This window comes from Scleropages formosus, chromosome 5, assembly GCF_900964775.1.
Source record: "Scleropages formosus chromosome 5, fSclFor1.1, whole genome shotgun sequence".
Taxonomy (NCBI): Eukaryota; Metazoa; Chordata; class Actinopteri; order Osteoglossiformes; family Osteoglossidae; genus Scleropages; species Scleropages formosus.
The window spans coordinates 28,947,687-28,966,513 of NC_041810.1; the positions used below are offsets into that span (position 1 = coordinate 28,947,687).

The 18,827-nt window shown below is 46.8% G+C and overlaps 1 protein-coding gene across 1 annotated transcript in view; it reads left to right on the plus strand.

Moving 5' to 3' along the window:
• Positions 1–18,334, plus strand: part of LOC108942387 (tumor protein p53-inducible protein 11-like) — a 39,651-nt gene extending 21,317 nt beyond the window's left edge. The window contains exons 3-8 of the mRNA XM_029252177.1: positions 3,156–3,341; positions 10,467–10,525; positions 11,051–11,099; positions 11,952–12,048; positions 14,311–14,412; positions 14,755–18,334. Coding sequence (XP_029108010.1) covers positions 3,213–3,341; positions 10,467–10,525; positions 11,051–11,099; positions 11,952–12,048; positions 14,311–14,412; positions 14,755–14,888 — 570 coding nt within the window. The 5' untranslated portion in view covers positions 3,156–3,212 and the 3' untranslated portion in view covers positions 14,889–18,334. The remainder of the gene's footprint in view (positions 1–3,155; positions 3,342–10,466; positions 10,526–11,050; positions 11,100–11,951; positions 12,049–14,310; positions 14,413–14,754) is intronic.
• The last annotated feature ends 493 nt before the right edge of the window (positions 18,335–18,827 follow it).

Below are 18,827 nucleotides of genomic sequence, written 5' to 3' on the forward strand. Positions count from 1 at the left end.
CACTCACTTTTTCTTTCACACGATTCAACACCATCAGTTCACCTGTACTGCACGTCTTTGGACTGTGGGAGGAAACTGGAGCGCCCGGAGGAAACCCGCACAGAAACGAGGCGAACGTGCAACATCTGCACAGGCTGAGCTGGACTCAAATCTACACCGAAACAACCCAGGTGCTGCGAGACAACAGTCCAAGCCAGTATGGCACCGTGCCGCCCTAATGATATATCTTACGGTTGAAATATTTATCAATCGGAATTCAGATTAAAGCAACGATGGTGTGATGAGACACCAGCAAAAAGCTCAGCTTTTGCGATTCACCGGGTTTGTTAAAACGTCACCAGGTGGTGATGTCACAGCACGGGAGGAATAAGAACGCGCACTGCGCTGTTCATCTGTAGTTTTTTTCCGTCTGCTAAACGCCGCTTGCTGTTGCATCATGGTCTGAAAACGGGGCCTGGTATGCCGTGGAGTTTATCAAACCTCCCACCAGCCTTTTGCTCATCCACTGAAAACTGTCTCTATATTTGGAACCCACCGTTTCAGACTGATGGGGTGGGGGTGCTGGCTCCGTCCCGTCTCCTCACTTATCTAGCCTCCCTGTCGCCCGGCAGCCTCCCATCACGTCCATCAGCTTCCCATAGCGTCCTGCGGCTAAGCGGCGGAGAGGAAACCCACGATGGCATTCGTATCAGCGCTCAAAGTCCTACTCGACATGCGCCGATAGCCTGTCGCCTCTGACAGCGAGCACTCGTTCTCCTTTATCTCTGTCGGAGGTTCACGGGCCTTTAAATAGATAAATTGAAATGCAAGGTGTGTGGGCTCTGCAATTTCAGACTGCCTGCCCTTTTTCATAACTTGTTTTCCGTTTAAATGCAGCGTTCTGGTATTTGAGAAGCACGTTATTTCATCACGCCGCCATATCTGTGTAAATCCTGGATTACTGTCAGACGAACTGTCATTTCTGCCTTACTTCTTTCCCAGTTACTGCTCCTTCTGACCTGATTATGAAGCGGGATGTCGGCGTGTTGGGTGTCGTCGTGGAATTTCCATACCTTGAATTAGCATGCATGACCGTGACCAGTTCAGCTCAGTCTCATATGGCTACAGCCTTGCTGGTTAAATGGTGCCGCGACCCTTAACTCGTATTACGGTAATGGATACGTCTTCCTCCTTAGTGTAGTGATAAGCGTCCTGACTTTCCGTTTGCTTATAGGGAGAGTCATGTTTTATGGGGCAGGAGGTAATGCAGTGATTACAGCGGTGGCCTTGTTTTTTAAAGGGTCTGGGTTTCAAGCCTCACTTCCAGTGTAGAACTTTTGAAGGTCATTACTCTGAGTTTTTGGTTATTTAATTTTTATAGACACTCGCTTTACTGGTCCCATGTAACACTGTAATGGTCAGGAGGGGCGGGCAGCCATCGGTACTTGGACCCACTGAGATTTTTCTATTATTGTGGTCAGTTTTGATTTTCTCTTCTAATTTATTTTTTCATTCTATTCTGCCGTTTTGAGAAGGGCACTTTATAAAAATAAATTTAACAAGGATAAAATGTACCTAACTGCATGCATGAGTGAATAATTGTAAGTAGCTTAGTATACAAACCTGAAGTTTAAGATGCTTTACAGAAATGTGCTAGATAAATTACCAACATTATTGAGTTCACCGGTTTGATTATTGTATGAATATTCTGTTCTCACACTGGTCTTGATGTCAGACAAGCTCCAAATGCAGTGTTTGGTTTAATAAGGTTTATAAAGACCTTTTACCAGGGTCTCCCAAAGCCATAGAAATATGAGTCCTTGTGATGGAGTGTGTCAATTATCCCGCTCATCTGAGCCACTTGCTGACTGTCTATTCATTAACTGGAAGAAAAGTAATTAAAAGGGTCGCGCCCCTTTCCGGGTAATCTGCAGCCTGGACCTACGCACCGGTTCAGAGTTCTTCGTCATCAAATAATGGTCTTTTCTGTGGATCGCACATGCAGCACAGGTTGTTCTTAAATGCCAAATATCGCCTATTTTCCAGTATAAATGTGTTATAGTGCTGTGATGGGTCTTCTGGCCTAATTAGTAGTTTAGTGCACTATCTATTGGTAAACAGTGTCGACGGGTGGGATGTTTTCTGACAAACTTTTTTCTCTCGCTTTGCCAGAGGAGCTAAAATGGATTTTCGGGTGACTCATCCTGTAGAACAGAAGAGTACGTAAATATCACCCAGCAGCTGGTCTTTCCTTTATTTGTAAATTGAATCATTGACTTTTTTTTTTTATTTTTTTTTTTTAAAAAAACATCTGAGACTCCATTCAGACTGTAGCGAGCTCTTGAGTGTAGTGGTTAAGCACGAACCCCTTTGTATGCGTCTTACACGGGCACCCAGCTGAGTTCCGTTTCATCCTTAATCCCTTTGGCGACTCTGCGGGATAGGGGACATCCACACGATGGATGCTCGATGTTAGCAGGAGGCTTGGGGCTCTACATCAAACAGGACCGCATCCCCTGCACCGTTGACAGTCATCGATTTCGACATTGAATCCCGAACCTTTTGAAGAGAACCGACAGTTGTGTTTACACCGTCGTTTACACAATTTGGTACACAGGGCTCTGTGCGGGGAAAGACATTAGTCTCTGAGATTAGTTAGCCATCTAGCCGGTCGCTGTGATTATCGCTTCCAGGTCTTGGTTGTTTACAGAGCCCGACTACTTAGATTCATCTTTTAGAATTTCAGCCCAAAGCGTTCTGAATTTTATACTTCGCGGCATAGGGGAGGTGGTATTTTGGAAGCAAGAAGCCCCCAGATGTTTGTTACACAGTAAACAGACCTGAGTTCCTTTGCAGTGGAGGTTTTTGCAGGACTGTAGTTGCTGAATAGTTTAACAGCTCTGAAGTCTTGAGAACATCGGATGCTAGGGTTAATAGAGATGCATTAGTATTTAGAGTTGGGCGGAGAGATGCAGAGAGTCCGAGGAGGAGATGGCTGTGTGGGAGGTCGTATTTAATTCCATCAAACGCAAGCGCTTCGGCCCTCTGCAACTCATTAGAGGGGTTTTGAGTGTGATAGTGCACTTCCCATTCTCTTAAAGGATGCCAGTACTTTCTCTTAAGCCTTTTTCATTCAGCTTGTCTTCTTTCTTTTTTTTTTTTTTTTTCTTCTATAGACATCAAAAGGCCTGAACATCGTCACCCTTCCCTTGCCCCCCCCCCCTTCCTCCATCATGGCTGCCAAACCTCACCCCCCTCTCATGAAGAAGCACAGTCAGACCGACTTGGTTAGTCGATTGAAGACCCGTAAGATACTGGGTGTTGGGGGCGAAGATGATGACGGCGAGGTGCATCGGTCGAAGGTCAGTAAACACACAACGCTTTCCATTCGAACCTGAACTTCTTCTAGTGCTAGCGCTTGGTTACCATCAGTCTGTGGAAAGGCACCCAGCCTTGGGGAAAGGGGATTCTTCTTGACCAGAGAGCTATGTCTCTGCCCTGGGCCTCCATTGACTGCAAGGCTTTTCAGTGCTAATGTGTAGTTAGCAGCTTCCTTAAAATAGCTGCTTCAGCCGGCTGGAACGGCATTGCCGCGCTCATCTTTTGGTCCTTTCCTGCACAATGCCCAATCAATGGTTCCTCATGGTCTGCGTCCTGGGCAGGAGGCAGAAGTCTGGAGGAGACCTGTTCCTGGAACTGCAGGAGGTTTGTACTGAACTCGACCCTGAACTGGCTCAGCCCTCATTGGATATTCTTATTTTTGCAGGTTGGATTATAGCCGAGATGTACTTGCCCAGGTTTATGTAAGGGTTTTTTTTTCCCCCCACATTGTATTTTTTCAGCTTAGTTTGAGCATGGTGTTGACGTTACCTTTTGCCAGCATGGATCTTGGTTTGCCATCCATCATAAAGCAGCACTTCAGAAGGAGAACTGATTATAGACAGTCAAAATTTTGAATACATTGAGTACTTAAAACAAGACCTGCCTGGGCCAAAAAAAAAAAAAAAAAAAACAGAAACCGGACATTTGGAGTGGAAGTTAGTCTTATGGACTTAAAGAGGGCAAATTTGAAATAATTGAGTCTGTTGAATTTTTGTAAGGCACGGAAAGGTAAGTGCATGAGTTGTGCTTGTGTGGTTCCCATTGTCTAGCATGGAGGAAGCAGTGTCATGATCTGGGGCTGCTTTGCTGGTGGCACAATTGATCTTCACCAGGTTCATACAGCATGGCTTCCACTGCATACTTCAGCGGCAGGCCATTCCATCTGGGTTACAGGTAGCTGGGCGTACCTACATTCTTGAGAAAGATACCAAATAGGAGAAGGTGTCCTTAAAAATCTGGGAGTCTCCATTGTAGACCAGTTACAAATACAATGACTCCACAAACTCCTGTTCAGTGTTGATTGTTAACCGCTTAATCCCATTAAAAGTAGCAAAGTTCCTCATCGTTTTGTTCACTGAGTTATAAATGGTACATAGCGCAGATGAGTTACGGTGGTAATCGCGATCCTCTTCCATTCAGGTGCTCTTTACTGACATCTGTTGGCTGGGTGCATAAATACACGTTACTTTTGCTCTGAAGCAAGCAGTTTTTCAGAATCTTGGCAAGTGAAGAAAATACAATTAAGTTTAAAAACATTTTCTGGTTTGTTGTTTATCTTCAAAAATTCATAACTTGACTGTTCATAATACAAAGAAGTGGTGTAACAGGAAATGAGCTGAAGTCTAGACAAAATCCACAGCTTTTTCGTTTTAGTGTGTGTTTGGAGATTGCCCAGATCTGGCCGACTCTTTGAGACATGCTCTGAGATGCTGTGTAACAGTGCTGATGACCTCTGTGGACCCCCATTACACTGTCAGTTTATCCTGCCTGTGTTGTGCCTCTTGTTGGGAGCTCGGCAGGGAATCGTCTCAAAGCCAACTACAATTTAACCCTTGGAACAACAAAGCAGTTAACGTACTTTACCGCATGGGAGCGGTCAATACGTCTTCTCCTTTTGTTGTTTTTTCCTGTTGTTTTCTGTTAAATCAGCTCCATGTGAGAGCGGTGCTGTATTTTTATCTATTTATTTATTTTGTGCTCCCCGAGGGGGAAGAGTGGCTGACACGGCTGGCATGACGGATGGTCCTGTAAACAATCGACGGAAGCTGCCCCCCGTGAGCTCGCACACCCCTTCGGCTTTTCCTGCTCTGCTTACCGTCACACTCTTCCTGTGCAGGGCAGGGAAATGACTGCTGTGTTCTCTGAGGAGGGCAGAGAAGACCAGAGTCTTCTCCAGGGCCTTGGGTTTCCACTTATGTTGGTTTTTGTTGAGGATTTCACGTGTGGGAAGGCTTTTCTCAGTGTGGAGTGGGGTATTTCACCAATAGTATCTGTTGTAAATCACAGTCCTCTAGTAATGTGAACACAAAGGCTCAGGAACCACAGTAGAGTACCGTTGGCTTGTTTGACTTGCAGGGGGGATGGTGCTGCTGAGTGGTTCGTTGGCCTGATCTGGCGGTCGCAAATTTTGGCAGTAGTCCAGCCTTACGTCTCCTAGGATGTGGGCGGAGTTATGGGGGCCAAGGGTTTAGAGAATTAACAGAATGCTAATGCCAAGAAAATTAAAGCGGGATTTCTGCGGGACCGGTAATCCTTTGTTTACGTGCGGCTGCTGTTGGCAACCTGCAGACGTGCGCCCGTTTCTCAGAACGCCTGTTTTGATTTGCGCCTCCGAGCTCTTGTTCCTCGGTGGACGGTTCCTGGCCGCATCGCGCACGTGGAGCGCTCGTGTTTACTCTCCCCAGAGCAGAGCCATGTGTAATCGTCCTCTTCCTACAGTGCTGTTTCCTCAAACCCCACCAGACTGCTGCCAATGACTAAGGCATTCCTGCTGAATCGATGTTCCTGTGAAAACGCAGGCCCTCGTCCAGCAACCGGCAGGAAAAATCGAGAGCGGAACAGTTTTGTTTTTGTGGATTTTAGTGGAGTCGCTTTATTGCGACCCCACTGAGCAGTGCGATGGTTTGAAGAAAGGCCTCCTAGTGGTCAAGCATCTACATTAACCTGCTGTAGAGCTATATCATGGAAAGGTAAGGAGTGAGGGTTCCCCCCCCGTCACTCCCGCTAAGATAAAATACATAAAGGCATCTGTGCGGTGGGGTGGGCCTTGTCCCGTTCGACAGCAATCCGTAGTCTCCCGCTGCTTCGGAAACCCCGTTATCTTCCCTTTAGTTCCATTAGGCTCCCATTACCTTCTGTTCTCCACCCTCCTACGCAAAATAGTCCTTAAGTGATTTGGCCATCCCACAGTTACTGCTGCTGAAACCACTTGGGATCCCAGCCCCTCCAGTGACATGGTACCCTCTTCTCAGCTTTGGTAGAACACCCAGATGTCCTGGCAGCGGCCGTACGAAGCATCGCCCCAGATGCCCGTGGGTTGGATTGGGCACCCAAAACTGGTACGCGCCCCAGCCGCAACATCCCATTTCACGGCTGATACAATTGACACAAAAGGGCTTAATTTTAAAAAAAAATATGAACATTACACTCCAGCATGCATTAAAATGCCTCTGCTGGAAGAGATATATAGATGTGACGCTCTTCCTTCACGACGCCTGCTTACCGATGGGCAGTTGGTGTTGACTAAGCAAACGCCAGCAGGTAACCCTGGGAAATTAAGTGGTTGTTAATGCGATCTACTTCAACGTGGTAAGAGGAATGCTCTTAAAATGCTATTGATGGCGTTTGTTAGGGAAAAGGAGAACCCGATTGACGCAAATGCAAGATCAGGCGAAGGGATACCTTGAGAAGACCACCTGTGAGCGCTGTGCGTCATCGTGTGCGGATGTTTACAAAGTACTCCCTGCTAATTAAGCCACAAATCAATTATTCCGTTTCAGTTGTTGACATTTTCCCACCATTTTCTGGAGGGAAAAACATTTTAATGGATAGCTTCTACATTTGTGCTGCCGCTTGGTGTAAAAATTAATTGGTTGCCGTCCTCGTCGTTAAGGTGCCTGTTTGTGGAGCGCTGGTAAGCTGTCTGAAATCAATCCCGGCGTCCCCATGTCGCTGCTCTGCCCGTCTGCTCTCAACAGGGGGCGCTGCCGTTATCTGCCATAGAACTCGGGCTGTTTCTCCGTCACATTCTCCGCTCAGAGTTACGGGGCCCGACCGATCGACCCGTGCCCGAGACATCTGGAGGTGTGGCGATGTCCAAAGCCTGCTCTCTTGGTTGAATCTGAATCCACTCCAGCCTGGAACGTATAATTTCCCAAGAATGCAGATTGATGAGGAAATACAGCATGTCAAAACGTGGTGGCACAGCAGGTAGGACTGGTGCTCCGCAGCCCACCCCTTAGCGGTAGATTCAGAAATGGGTTTTAAGCCCACTCGGTCTGTGCGGGATTAGCATGTTCTCCTTGCGTTCGCATGGGTTTCCTCCCACGGTGCGAAGATGTGTTTCAGGTGAATTGTTGATTGTAAATTGCATGTAGTGTGCATATGCATGAATGGCCTGGAATCCCTTCCTGGGTGTACGCTTTCACGCGGCATATGCTTCGGGAATAGGCTTCAGATCGCGATAAGCGGTTATTGATAACTGATCATGGTAGCAAAGCTTTTCATGCTAATGACTCCGCTGATGTCGTGTCGCTGGAGGCGAAAGGTCGCTTGAGATCCCTCCTCAGGTATACGACACTGACGAAGGAACCTTCAACAAATCAAATCGCTTTGTCGCTCACCGTAACAAGCGTACAGGTGGTGAAAATTTTAGGTGCGTTCTCCGCAGCTGTTCGGCATAAGTTAGAGATGTACAGACCGCAAAAAATATTTAATATAGACAATAAATGCCTGTATAGTGTGTACAATATATCCACGTAATAAAATATACAATATCCAGTGTTGGCGGTGAATGGTAGGCGCACTGCATGGGCGGTAGAGCGAGTAGTGCGTGCGGTGCCGTTATTAGTTGTTAGGGTTCAACAGTCTGATGGCCTGTAAGAAGAAGCTGTCCTGCAGCCTGCTGTTGTGGGGTTTGATGCCGCGATACCGTCTGCCTGATGGCGGCAGCGAGAGCGGTCCGCGGCTCGGATGGCTGGGGTCTCCGATGACGCTCCGTGCTTTTCTCGCACGCCGCCGGGTGTAGATGTCCCGGAGGGAGGGAAGCTCACCTCCGACAATGTGCCGGGCTGTCGGCGCCACTCTCTGCAGAGCTTTACGGTTGAGGGCTGCGCTGTTCTCGTACCGGGCGGCGATGCGGCCAGTCGGGATGCTCTCCACGGTGCAGGTGTAGAATGATTTTTGGATGTGGTGGCTCATAGGAAGAAGAGGCACTGGTGAGCTTTCTTCACCACTGCCTCGGTGCGAGAGGACCATGTGAGGTCCTCAGTGATACGTACATGTTCATTTGCTTTACTTTAACCTACCATGACATTTGAACATCTTGTGTTTTTTTTTTTTTTTTTTTTAAACCCCCCCCCCCCAAGTGGAGCTTGAAATTAATTTCCAGCCATTTGGAAACAAATCTTTAAAAACAACCAAACACTCAACTATATTTTCCCTGCCTAAGTTTCTGAAATAGTATCTACTGTTGCCTAAGATTTAATTTTGAAATGCTCTTGTGTCAGGGGGTTTAGTAAATATCGTCTAAGGATGACTAAGGATTTCATGTCTAAGGATTGTGGCTTAGTCATTTTTTAATTGATTGTTGGGAACAGCTTGAGCGGTGTTTTACCATCTGGTGTTTTGGATTCACACTAGATCGGTACATCAAGGTTCAAGTAGTTGAGAGTAAATCCGCTGCTGTTAAGCGTTTCTTTTGCTCAGCGGAGGCTTTTATCCAAAGTCATTTGTGATGTTCACAATGAGTACATCATGGTGAGCTGATGCTCGGGTAAATCTGTAGTTCCTTCCCTTTTCTAAACCCCCAGATCTCTTTTTTCCTCACTCCGACGGTTGTTCTGTACTGTTATCCCTCACGTCTGCATGGATCCTCAAAGGTACCCAGCGGTAGCAGTCCCTCCCCATCTGATCACTGGGTTTTCCTTCTTTTCACTCTGCATGTTTCTGCAACTATGTCTCCTGGGGAGCTGAACCACACTGCTTACTTCCTTCTCTATCATGTAATGCAACCGACTCAACACCGTCCTCACTATGAGCTTCCCAGGTTTAGGTAGGTCCATTTCCACCATCATCATCATCACCATGGACTCCCTGCGTTCACTGTTCACTTCCATCTCCATCACATTGGATCTCCCAGATAAAACCAGTAAAACATTATCACCGTAGCACTTCCTTGTTTTTCCAGGTCGATTTTTTACCATCAGCACCAGGATGGACTTTTTTTTTTAAAAAAAAAAAAAAAAACAGTACTTCACCACCACCATCATCACTGTGGATCTCCAGTATTCACTGTCTGTTACATTGAGCTTCTCAGATACAACATCAACATCATCACTATGTGCACCCCAGACTTAAATAGGTTCACTTTCATCATCATCATCGTGGATCTCACGGGTATCGGCAGTCCATCAGAATCATCACCGTGGCCCTGTATCATAGTACACCCTCAGCTCCCAGTTGCAGTCATACCAACCTTCAGATGTGTAGGGCTGCAAATGGAGTAGTGGTTAGAGCTGCCCCCTTACACTCAAAGGACCAGGTTTGAATCCCACCCTTTGCCGCAGTACCGTTGATCAAGGTAACGCCCCGAGTCGCTTCACTAAAAATCACACAGCTTTATGAATGGGTCCATTTTTCAACAGCTCAACTTTGTAAACCAGTTTGGAGACAAGTGTCATTTAAATGAATGCATGTAAATACGTGATGTTCTCAGAAATAATTTAGGCCACGGCGAGAGTCTCTGTACCGCCGAGCCGCTCGCTCGTCCCTTCCCTCAGTGGCGTGACAAAGAGCCGTGTGCACTGTTAACAGCTGCTCGAGCCCCACTGCGCACTCAACAGTGCGTTCGTACTAGACAGATGAGGCAGTAAATTGATTTCTGGGTTAAAAAAAAAAAAAAATTACGAGGGAGACTAGGTAAGGGGAGGGCTATGATGTGCCACTTGTTTGCTCTCTAGTCAGGTTTTCAGGCTAAATATAGCTCCTTATTAATACGTGGTACGTTTTGATTGAGCTCTTGACCCCGTTCATCTCCATCTGTGGAAAAATGTCTGATAAAAATTGACTTGGTCTAATTTAAAGATACGATTCTTTCCGCGCCCTGTGTTTTATGGCCCATTTACGATTAAAAACAGGTGGACACTGAACAGTAAATGAGCGTACGTGTGTTTTGCCGAAACCGTTCAGCGGTACCAATGCTGTCTGATGTTTCAATGGTGGGAAAAATACAGCAGGTGCTGTGATTTGGTGCTGTTCACTTAAAAAAAAATAAAAATAATAATAAGAAGACGCGGTAGGGGTCTGCGGTTTCTAACGCTGGTTGACCCGATATTTCTGCTCTTTCTCATGTGCTTGTCCTGAAAATGTTCCTTCCTCCCCAACAGATCAGCCAGATGCTGGGCAATGAAATTAAGTTTGCTGTAAGGGAGCCTGTCGGCCTCAGGTAAGAACATCTACGTGGGGAGATGGGCCTTCGCGGCAGGCGCTGAAAGCGTTATTGAGAGTCTTATGTCTGGAACTCTTCTCTCCAGCAGTAAGGTATTTAAGGTATTTCATCATTGAACTTCAAATGTGTAAATCAATAAAGTGTAGGAAGGTTATCAGGATTCATCTATCCTGTGTCTTATACACCTACTCGAGCGATGAACTTCGGTGCACCAAGTGGAAAGAAACAAACTAGGTTTACTTGAGAATCGCATGTCTGCAGCTACGTCTCCTTCTCTCAACGTAATGCACAAATTGTACTTTTGCCGAGATGTGCGTCGCTTGGGAGAAAAGCGTCTGCTGAATGAATTGATGTAAATGTGTTGATGAGCCTGTCCATACCCAGCTGTACAAATGGGTAAATTGTCAGTAGCGTAGTACACAAACCTCACATTTTAAGTCGCTTTAGGGAAAAGTGTCAAGGAAAGGAGTAAGTATGAATAATAATATGCCGGAGGCTCTGAAAGTGATGTTTCTGTTGCAGGGTGTGGATCCTCATTTCGGCAGTCACGTTCACTGTCATGGCGCTGATGGTGAGTTGCACCCACGTGATCCCGGTATGAATAAACGGATCGTGGATCCTCTGATGATACGAGTTTGAGTCCACCTAGCATTGCCGCTCTTACCACAGTAAACTCGGTTGAGATCGGTTCAGAACCTTTCCGGTGAAGCGTTTCCCCATGTCTCGTGGTAGTAGGTGGGCCCAGTGGTTACAGGGATTGCTTTCCAATCGAAGGACCCTGAATCAAATCCCTGCTCTGGATCTCGCCCAGCTGGACACACACACTGTAAGTAGCTTAGTAAACAAACCGCATTTGTACCTCGTTTGGACGAAGGCGTCGGATAAATGAATAATGCAACGTCTCGTACGTTCCGGAGTCCACTCGGAATATCAAAAGGGTGCTGAAATATGGTTAATCACTCTACAGACTGGAACGTATTTGCATAACTGCTTATTGTTTTAGAAAGAACAGCCAGTCCAGTACTGAGGGGCACGTTCTGAATCGCCGAAAGCGCCAAAATGAATTTAATATCCCGTCCGCCTCAGCGAGTGGCATCTCTCCTGCGAGCCGCCGCGTTATTGTGAGCGTGCAAGGGAAGCGGCGGGATTGCCGGAGAGCGCAGCGGCGGAACGCACATCCCGCCACCGGAGCGCTTCTGCCAGCCACTCGCGATATTGGAGAAGTGTTGGGTCTCAAATGGACCGGAAATGATTACACGTTGTTGAGATGATTGAACGTTTTTGATGAAAGGTTTGGTCTGAAATGAGCTGGAAAGGATCAGATTGGCTGGGAAATCTGGGCAGGGAGGAGCCGGATGGGGTGGGGTCGGGCGGGGGGGGCTGCCGTGGACTTGTTGTGAAGGGCTCTCCCCATCTCTTGCAGGCTCTCGCCTTCCCCAACCAGCTGTCCGAGATTGTACTGGAAGAGCAGCTGCCCACCACGAGCATCTCCATCCGCCTCTACGGAGGAGCTGTCCTCAGTAAGGACCCCCCGTCGTACCCACGTGCAACTCGCACTGGTGCACGCGCACGCGGTTACCAACCCCCTTGCTCCAGTTTTCTGTCCAGCTTCACAATGAAAGATGTTCTTGAGGTCTTTTTAGAAAAACACTCCTCCGTAGTGAACTGGGAGCCAGGAAATGATCTGATGGTGCCCGCCATCAATATTAAAGAGCAGTTTAAAATTTAACCAGCATTTTGTAAATCCCCTGTGTCGCTTTCACCTCGGCTCGTGACGGCTCTCGATTAAATATGCATTCGCACCGAAGGTGGCGGCTGGAAATCATACGCGGTTTCAGCTGCAGCTGTCATATGGGAGGGGGGGGGTCGTCGCTGGTCTGGGAATAATCAGACCGTATGTTTGAAGTGAGAGCAACCCTCTGGAATTGTGGGTAGGGAAGGGTGCTTGAGACGTAGGATGTGCCGAGGAGAACAGTCTGCGATTTAAAAATGCTGCACGTGGCTCTCCTATTTCATTATACATTAAACTGTCTTTTTTTCTGTCCTTTCTGATGGCAGCAACTGTTAGAATGGGTGGGTGGGTGTGTGTGTGTGTGTGTGTGTGTGTGTGTGTGTGTGTGTGTGTGTGTGTGTGTGTGTGTGTGTATACGAACGCTAGGCAATTATTTCCACCACCCTGTTTCTGCTCCTTGGGAGAGTGGAATTAGACTGGGGATGTAAACAGTTATTATATCGGCGCTGGTTCGGAGGTGCCACAGAGAGCGGCGGCGCTGTGGTGGGGGTCTGTGCTGGCGGGAAGTGCCAAACACCCCGGGAGAGCCAGCTTGGTAAAGGTGCGAAATCAGCTGCCTCTGCAGGTGGGATCTGGAGCTCGTGTGGGCCACGGGGTGCTGCCAAGTCCTGTGGTGCCCCCAAGTGGACACGATGTGTGGAAAGTACGTATGAATTTCACAGCTGCTGCGCTGCGCTCGGTTACCCCCCGGTTTACCGTACTTGGAAAATTTCCTCCAAGTTGTCACGTTTCGAATACTCCCCTTGAGCCTCGTGTGTGCGGAAGAGTGATGGCGTGTTCAGGTTCGAGGCTTATTGTCATAAGTACAAGTACCATGAAATTCTTGAGTGCTTCTCCACAGACTATGAATAAAAAAAAAAAAGTAGATAGTACTGCACAAAACAATAAGAAATAATGCCAATGACAAAAAATAACAGTAACAATAAATAAGAATAGGCAGCCAGAGTACTTGAAACTGAGAATACTTAAAGTGACAATGCAAGTAATGTGCTTGGAGGGAACAGTCCAACTCTAGTGGGTGTTGTATACTCTTACAACACTGGGGTAAAAGCTGTTCCCGTACCTAGCAGTGCGGGTTCGAATAGACCTAAGCCGTTTTGCAGATGGCAGAGAAGAAAAAAGTGCCCGTGTGGGGTGACTATGGTCTCTCATGATGGGCATCGTCTTTCTGCGGCAGCGTGTGGTGTAGGTGTCCTCGACTGCTGGTAGCTGTGTGCCGATGATCTCCCGAGCTGTTTTGACCACCCTCTGCAGGGCTTTCTTGTCCTGTATGGAGCAGCTGCCACACCAGGATGTAATACACCCTGTGAGGACGGACTCCGCAGCACACCTGTAGAAAGTGGTGAGGACTGTAGTGGACTTCCTGGCTTTCTTCAGACGCCTGAGGAAGTGGAGGCGTCGATGGGCCTTTTTATGGTTGATGCTGTGTGCTCAGTCCATGTGAGTTTGGCAGTGAGGGTGACCCCTAGGAATCTGAAGCTGTTGACCCTCTCTACAACGTCCCCTCCAATGTAGATGGCTGCATGAGCCGTATCCTGTTTCCTGAAGTCAGTCACCGGCTCCTCTGCGTTCGTTGTGTTGAAAAATTGCAGAATATCTTTCTTTATCTAGGTGTATTTCTACCCAGGTTGTTACTTTGATTTGGCAAAGGAACCAGCAGGATGGCAGGACACTTGAGAGGGATGGTCTTTAAGGCAGATGATGCTTTGCAGAGGTAGGGGTGTTTATCCACGTCCTGTGCTTGTCAGCTGCAAGGGACGAGCAGGTGGGAGAGGTGAGCTGTTTCATAAGTGAGAACCAGGAAAGAGCAACTTCAGTCATACTGATATATCCAGGTTCTGATGTGCGGTATCGGTGTGAGATCGTCAAGGACCGAGTGTCACGAGTCACAAGAAGACCCATGATTCTGGAGAGTCTAACAGCCTTTGTGATGATTGGAGACGTTCGGTAATGAATGAGACTCTTGTGTGAACAGTGCGTTTCCTTGCAGGTATCTCTCTAATCATGTGGAACGGGCTGTACACCGCAGAGAAGGTCATCATCCAGTGGACCCTACTGATGGAGGCCTGCTACTTCGCAGTGCAGTTCTTAGGTGTGTCTCAGTCCTTCCGCAGAGTACCGTACCTTTCATCTGTCCTCCCGTCAGCTTTCTTAAGAAATACACACCACGTTAATCCTGTTTGATTGAAAAGTAATTTCAGATCTTGTGCTGGCGCAGCAATTATTCCAGATCTCTGGGACGACACTCCCATCTAGTGGCAAATGCGTAGCACTGCATGCGGACTTTCTGTTGCCTTTCAAAGCGCAGCCAGTAGAGGGCACCAATTCCCGAAACATGCATGCTTTGATTTTTCCTTTTATCTTTTTTTTTAATTATTATTCGTAGGCAAAGCTTTGGATGTATGTTAACCAGACCGCCCCTGTGTTGCTGCAGTGATGACCGTGACTCTCGTGGAGATCGGCTCGGCATCCAATGCCGCCATTCTCCTCCTCCTCAGTCGAGTGCTCTTCCTCGTCGTCACGCTCGCATACTACTACCACCTGGGACGCCGATCCAAGAAGATCTGAGGCACACGAGAAACTCCGATGGAAGTTGGGGGGTGGGGGGAGCGGGTTTGGGTCTGGGGTGCAGTTTGGTTGTGGGGTTCGGTGGTCTGGGGCCTGGGTACTGCGTCATCTGAGGCATCGGCACCTGGCCTCTTCCATGGAAACTACCCCCCCCTCCAACCGCTAACGTGGGCGCTGCAGTTCATCTTAGTCAGGGGATAGCGCACCAAGTCGAGTCCCACTGTGGTTAGGTGGTTTTCGTCAGTAGTCTGCCATTCGTTCATGTCGCCGAAAACGCTGTTTACCAAAACATACAGAATTGTTCTTTGTGTAGGTCACGTTTGGGACTGTGGTTTCACCAAATGGAAGCAAAATATTTGGGGGAAATACTTACCTGATGTTGATACGAAGCGCCTGCAAATGTGCGATTATGTAGTGGTTCTCAGTTTTAAACTGGGAGGCACCTTCTTAGCGCCAAATTACACGACTCTGTATAACTGGTGAGCACACGGTGAGGGCCAGTATGTGTGTTATGTTCGGGAATGTGTGTTGAAAGCAGGGAACGGCGTGTACTTCGCGGAGAAGGGTGACAGACTCCGCTTGTGACGAGTCTGCTTCCTGTTCCTCGCTGGATCGACTCGCATGGAGGCGTTTCTCCAGATGGATTCATTTTTAAATAGAAGTACTGAGGTCACCATTGCTGCTGCTGGACATACCTGTGTCGCTAAGGGTGCTGTTGTTGAGGAACTCCTCACTGGATGGAAACAAACGTTGAGCGCCACGGTTCTCCACGCTGTGTCTTCCGACAGTTTGCCGTAGGACGAGGCGTAGGTCTCATCTCGGTTAAGGACTCGCCTCCTTGGGACACGTGGGCACGGCCTTATGCTGGCGGTGAATTTGCCGCTCGATGAATGAAATCGCACTCCGTCCTCATCGGGAACATTCGAGTTTCAAAGAAAATCGAACGGAGGCAAATCAAGCTTGGGAAAACGGGAGCAAAGCGCAAAAATACCTTTTCGTTTTATGATCGTGCATCTTAATCCAGTTTTGACTGAGCACAACCATTTAAACGTAGACTTTGATAGGTGTCCAAACACTTTAATAGCAGGGTGTCCTGCGAGTTTCAGAAAAATTGATCCTTTCCTGCTCAGTCTCAAATCCTTACAGTTGTAGGAATCTGCACTTGAGCAGCCGTGTTTCAGACAAACCTGTCAAACAGCGTTTTTCTGAAAACGGCAGGCAGCGGGAAAGAGAGCAGGAAACACGGTAGACTTGAGTGACGTGCGTCTCGGATGCTAGTCCTGTGTCCCAGAGTCTTTATTTTTTAGAATTCGGATCTAAATTACGCATGCGTTTGCTCGCTGTCGGGGATCCGTGGTCGAGTGCGATTTGGTGCGTCTTAAGCAGCATGGTTGGAGGCAAATGCACATGCCTCATCCTAAATATTACACTACAAAGCACAGAGCATGTACGCCGTAGCTCACTGAACCTCACTGTTTCTTTCCACTGATGTAGCTGTATCTTTTTTTCCCCAAACACGCATATCCTTAGTCTTGCCTTAAATGAAGTACAAACGATGACGGAAAGGTAGTTTGATACTTGCTATCAATATTGTAAATAGTTAACCGCCTTCATGCTGTAGTTTTTATTAGAGCCGGGAATAAAAAATGTTGTTTTTGAGTTGCACAAATGTAGTGCGCCACCTGTTGAATGGGTGTTGTTACTGCGCTCTGTACCAAGTGTGTCTCATACTCTTGTACTTTAAGTCTGGTTTTTTTTTATTTTTTTTATTTTTTTTTTTTATTTTAAAAAAAAGCATGCAACTTAATCCAAGTGTGGTATAATAGTACATTTCTCTTGATGCAAAGTGGCTTGGAACTGTGGGATGGTTTTGAAAGAGGTTGATTTGTTGTTTAGCTGGCGCTCTTATATGAAACAAATTAACACGCATGATCCTAAATTATAACTCGGTATATACACTGGAGTAATTCAGGGTAAGTACCTTGCTGAAGGGTACTACAGCAGTAGCAGGAAATGGGGCTTGAACCAACGACTTTCAGGGTGCAAGTCCAAGTCTTTAAATGCTGAGCTACCTATGAATGAATGAATGAATGACAATGAGTCAGTGATCCACAGGTTCTTTACCCAAGCTGTATCTCTTGTATGGACTGTTTGGGACTTCTGTGATTTATATATACGAGCTACAGCACACTACGTATGTATATATGTATTAATTTTTTAGCGGCCGTCAGCAGTTAAAGTGAAACGTCATCTCCTCATTTGATTTGCCCGGCGTTGCCTAGATGCAGTATTTCACTCAAAGCCAGGTTCCAGTCACTACAAACTTGCTTTCCTGAGACAAGCCGGTGGTCTAAATGCCTGGGGAAGTCCCTCTAGTGCTTAAATAAAGTTTCGGTGCACAAATAAGATTAAACGCAAGTGATCCACAGCACCGTTTTCCATGTTCCGGTAGAACTGGACTTGGTTTTGCTAAGGCTGCATCTTCTGAGAGCAGTTAGTCTAAATATACTCGACAGTAACAAGGTTGTCCAGCAAGCTCCTTCTCTGACCGCTGACGTGGCCGGAGTCGCTGTGCTCTGCCGATCGCTTGCTAAAAGGCTGCTGGTGAAAGCTGAAGGATAATGACCGGTGGGAGATGTTTGGCTCATCTGCCCTACAATGCAGGACGCATGTTACCCTTTGTACAGCGAGGGCACTGTGCTCAGAGATGCAGCATTTGGTTTGTGCTTCTAACTCTGTGCGCAAAGCAGTAATTATCTCCCTTGTAGCGTTTAATTACCATATCAGCTTGATGTCGTGTGCTCCGGCCTTCTGCGTTGCACTGAAAAGCTGTAATTTTGCAGTACACGTCAATATGTAGTTTCCTAAGGAGGACTTGAAATATCTGATATGCGAAACCTTCGGTACTCAACTTACCCTTTCAAGACGGAGAGTTTTCTCAGCAGCGCTGTCAGGAAAAGGGAAGATTTTGAGGCCTCTTAACCAGAGGTGTGCTTGAAGTAATGGAGCTGTTCATCAGATACAAAGCTGAGTGAAACTGTGTGAGCAGAACATTTCACTTTCTCAGTACTGCTTTTGAGATCCATGTCTGTGAGCCCAGGGTTATTTTTACAGCCTTCTTGCAGCTAAAGAAAAAAAACATAACTTGGCATTCTCCTAATGTTGCTACAAGATTATGGTGCTGCTAAGCAACACGGCCATTTCAACACCTCAGTTGGATCGACAATGACCACCACCACCCCCCACTCCACTCTGGCTCTGTCTATGGACAAAAATGTATAAAAGCTTCACAAAAATGGTTTTTAAACATGTATGCTCATCTTGAACCTGAAAGGAGGGTTGTTGTTCTAGAGTTGCTTTGTTTTGTTTGACTTTGGGGAAATAAAATATGATGAAAATACTGTATTTACTTTTGGAAACATCAACTTAAATTTTGTGTATGTATGCCCTAGAATAAATATTTTCTTTTTTTTTTTTTTTTTTTCCAAGTGTCCTTCTCTTCATTGTTCAACTCAGACTTATATAGTATGAATTCATTTAGCTTCTCCGCAGAGTTTTCTGAAAACTGAAACACAAACAGTTGTGTAACAGAGTGAGGGTCCTTTCATACCACATTCCTTTCTCATTAAACATTGGATGCTTTGAGACAAAACATCTGTTCACTTAGCTTGCAGTTCTGCGGTGGACACCTAGAGGGCACTGTTGTACAAACATCAACCTGCATTCCTGCTTTACCCTGAAGTGCAGCAGCAGTGTGCTGTCTGTATATCACCTCCCAGCACTATAAAGCTGCTACAGAAGGTATGAAATCTTGGGCAAGCTGGAGAAAAGTTGCCAAGACTTCCATTAACTGTGTTCAGTTCTTCAGCTAAAAAGTTTCTTCGCCTCTCCGTTAGCGTAAATGTTCACGCATTACGTGTGTGTGTTTTTCGTGTGCTA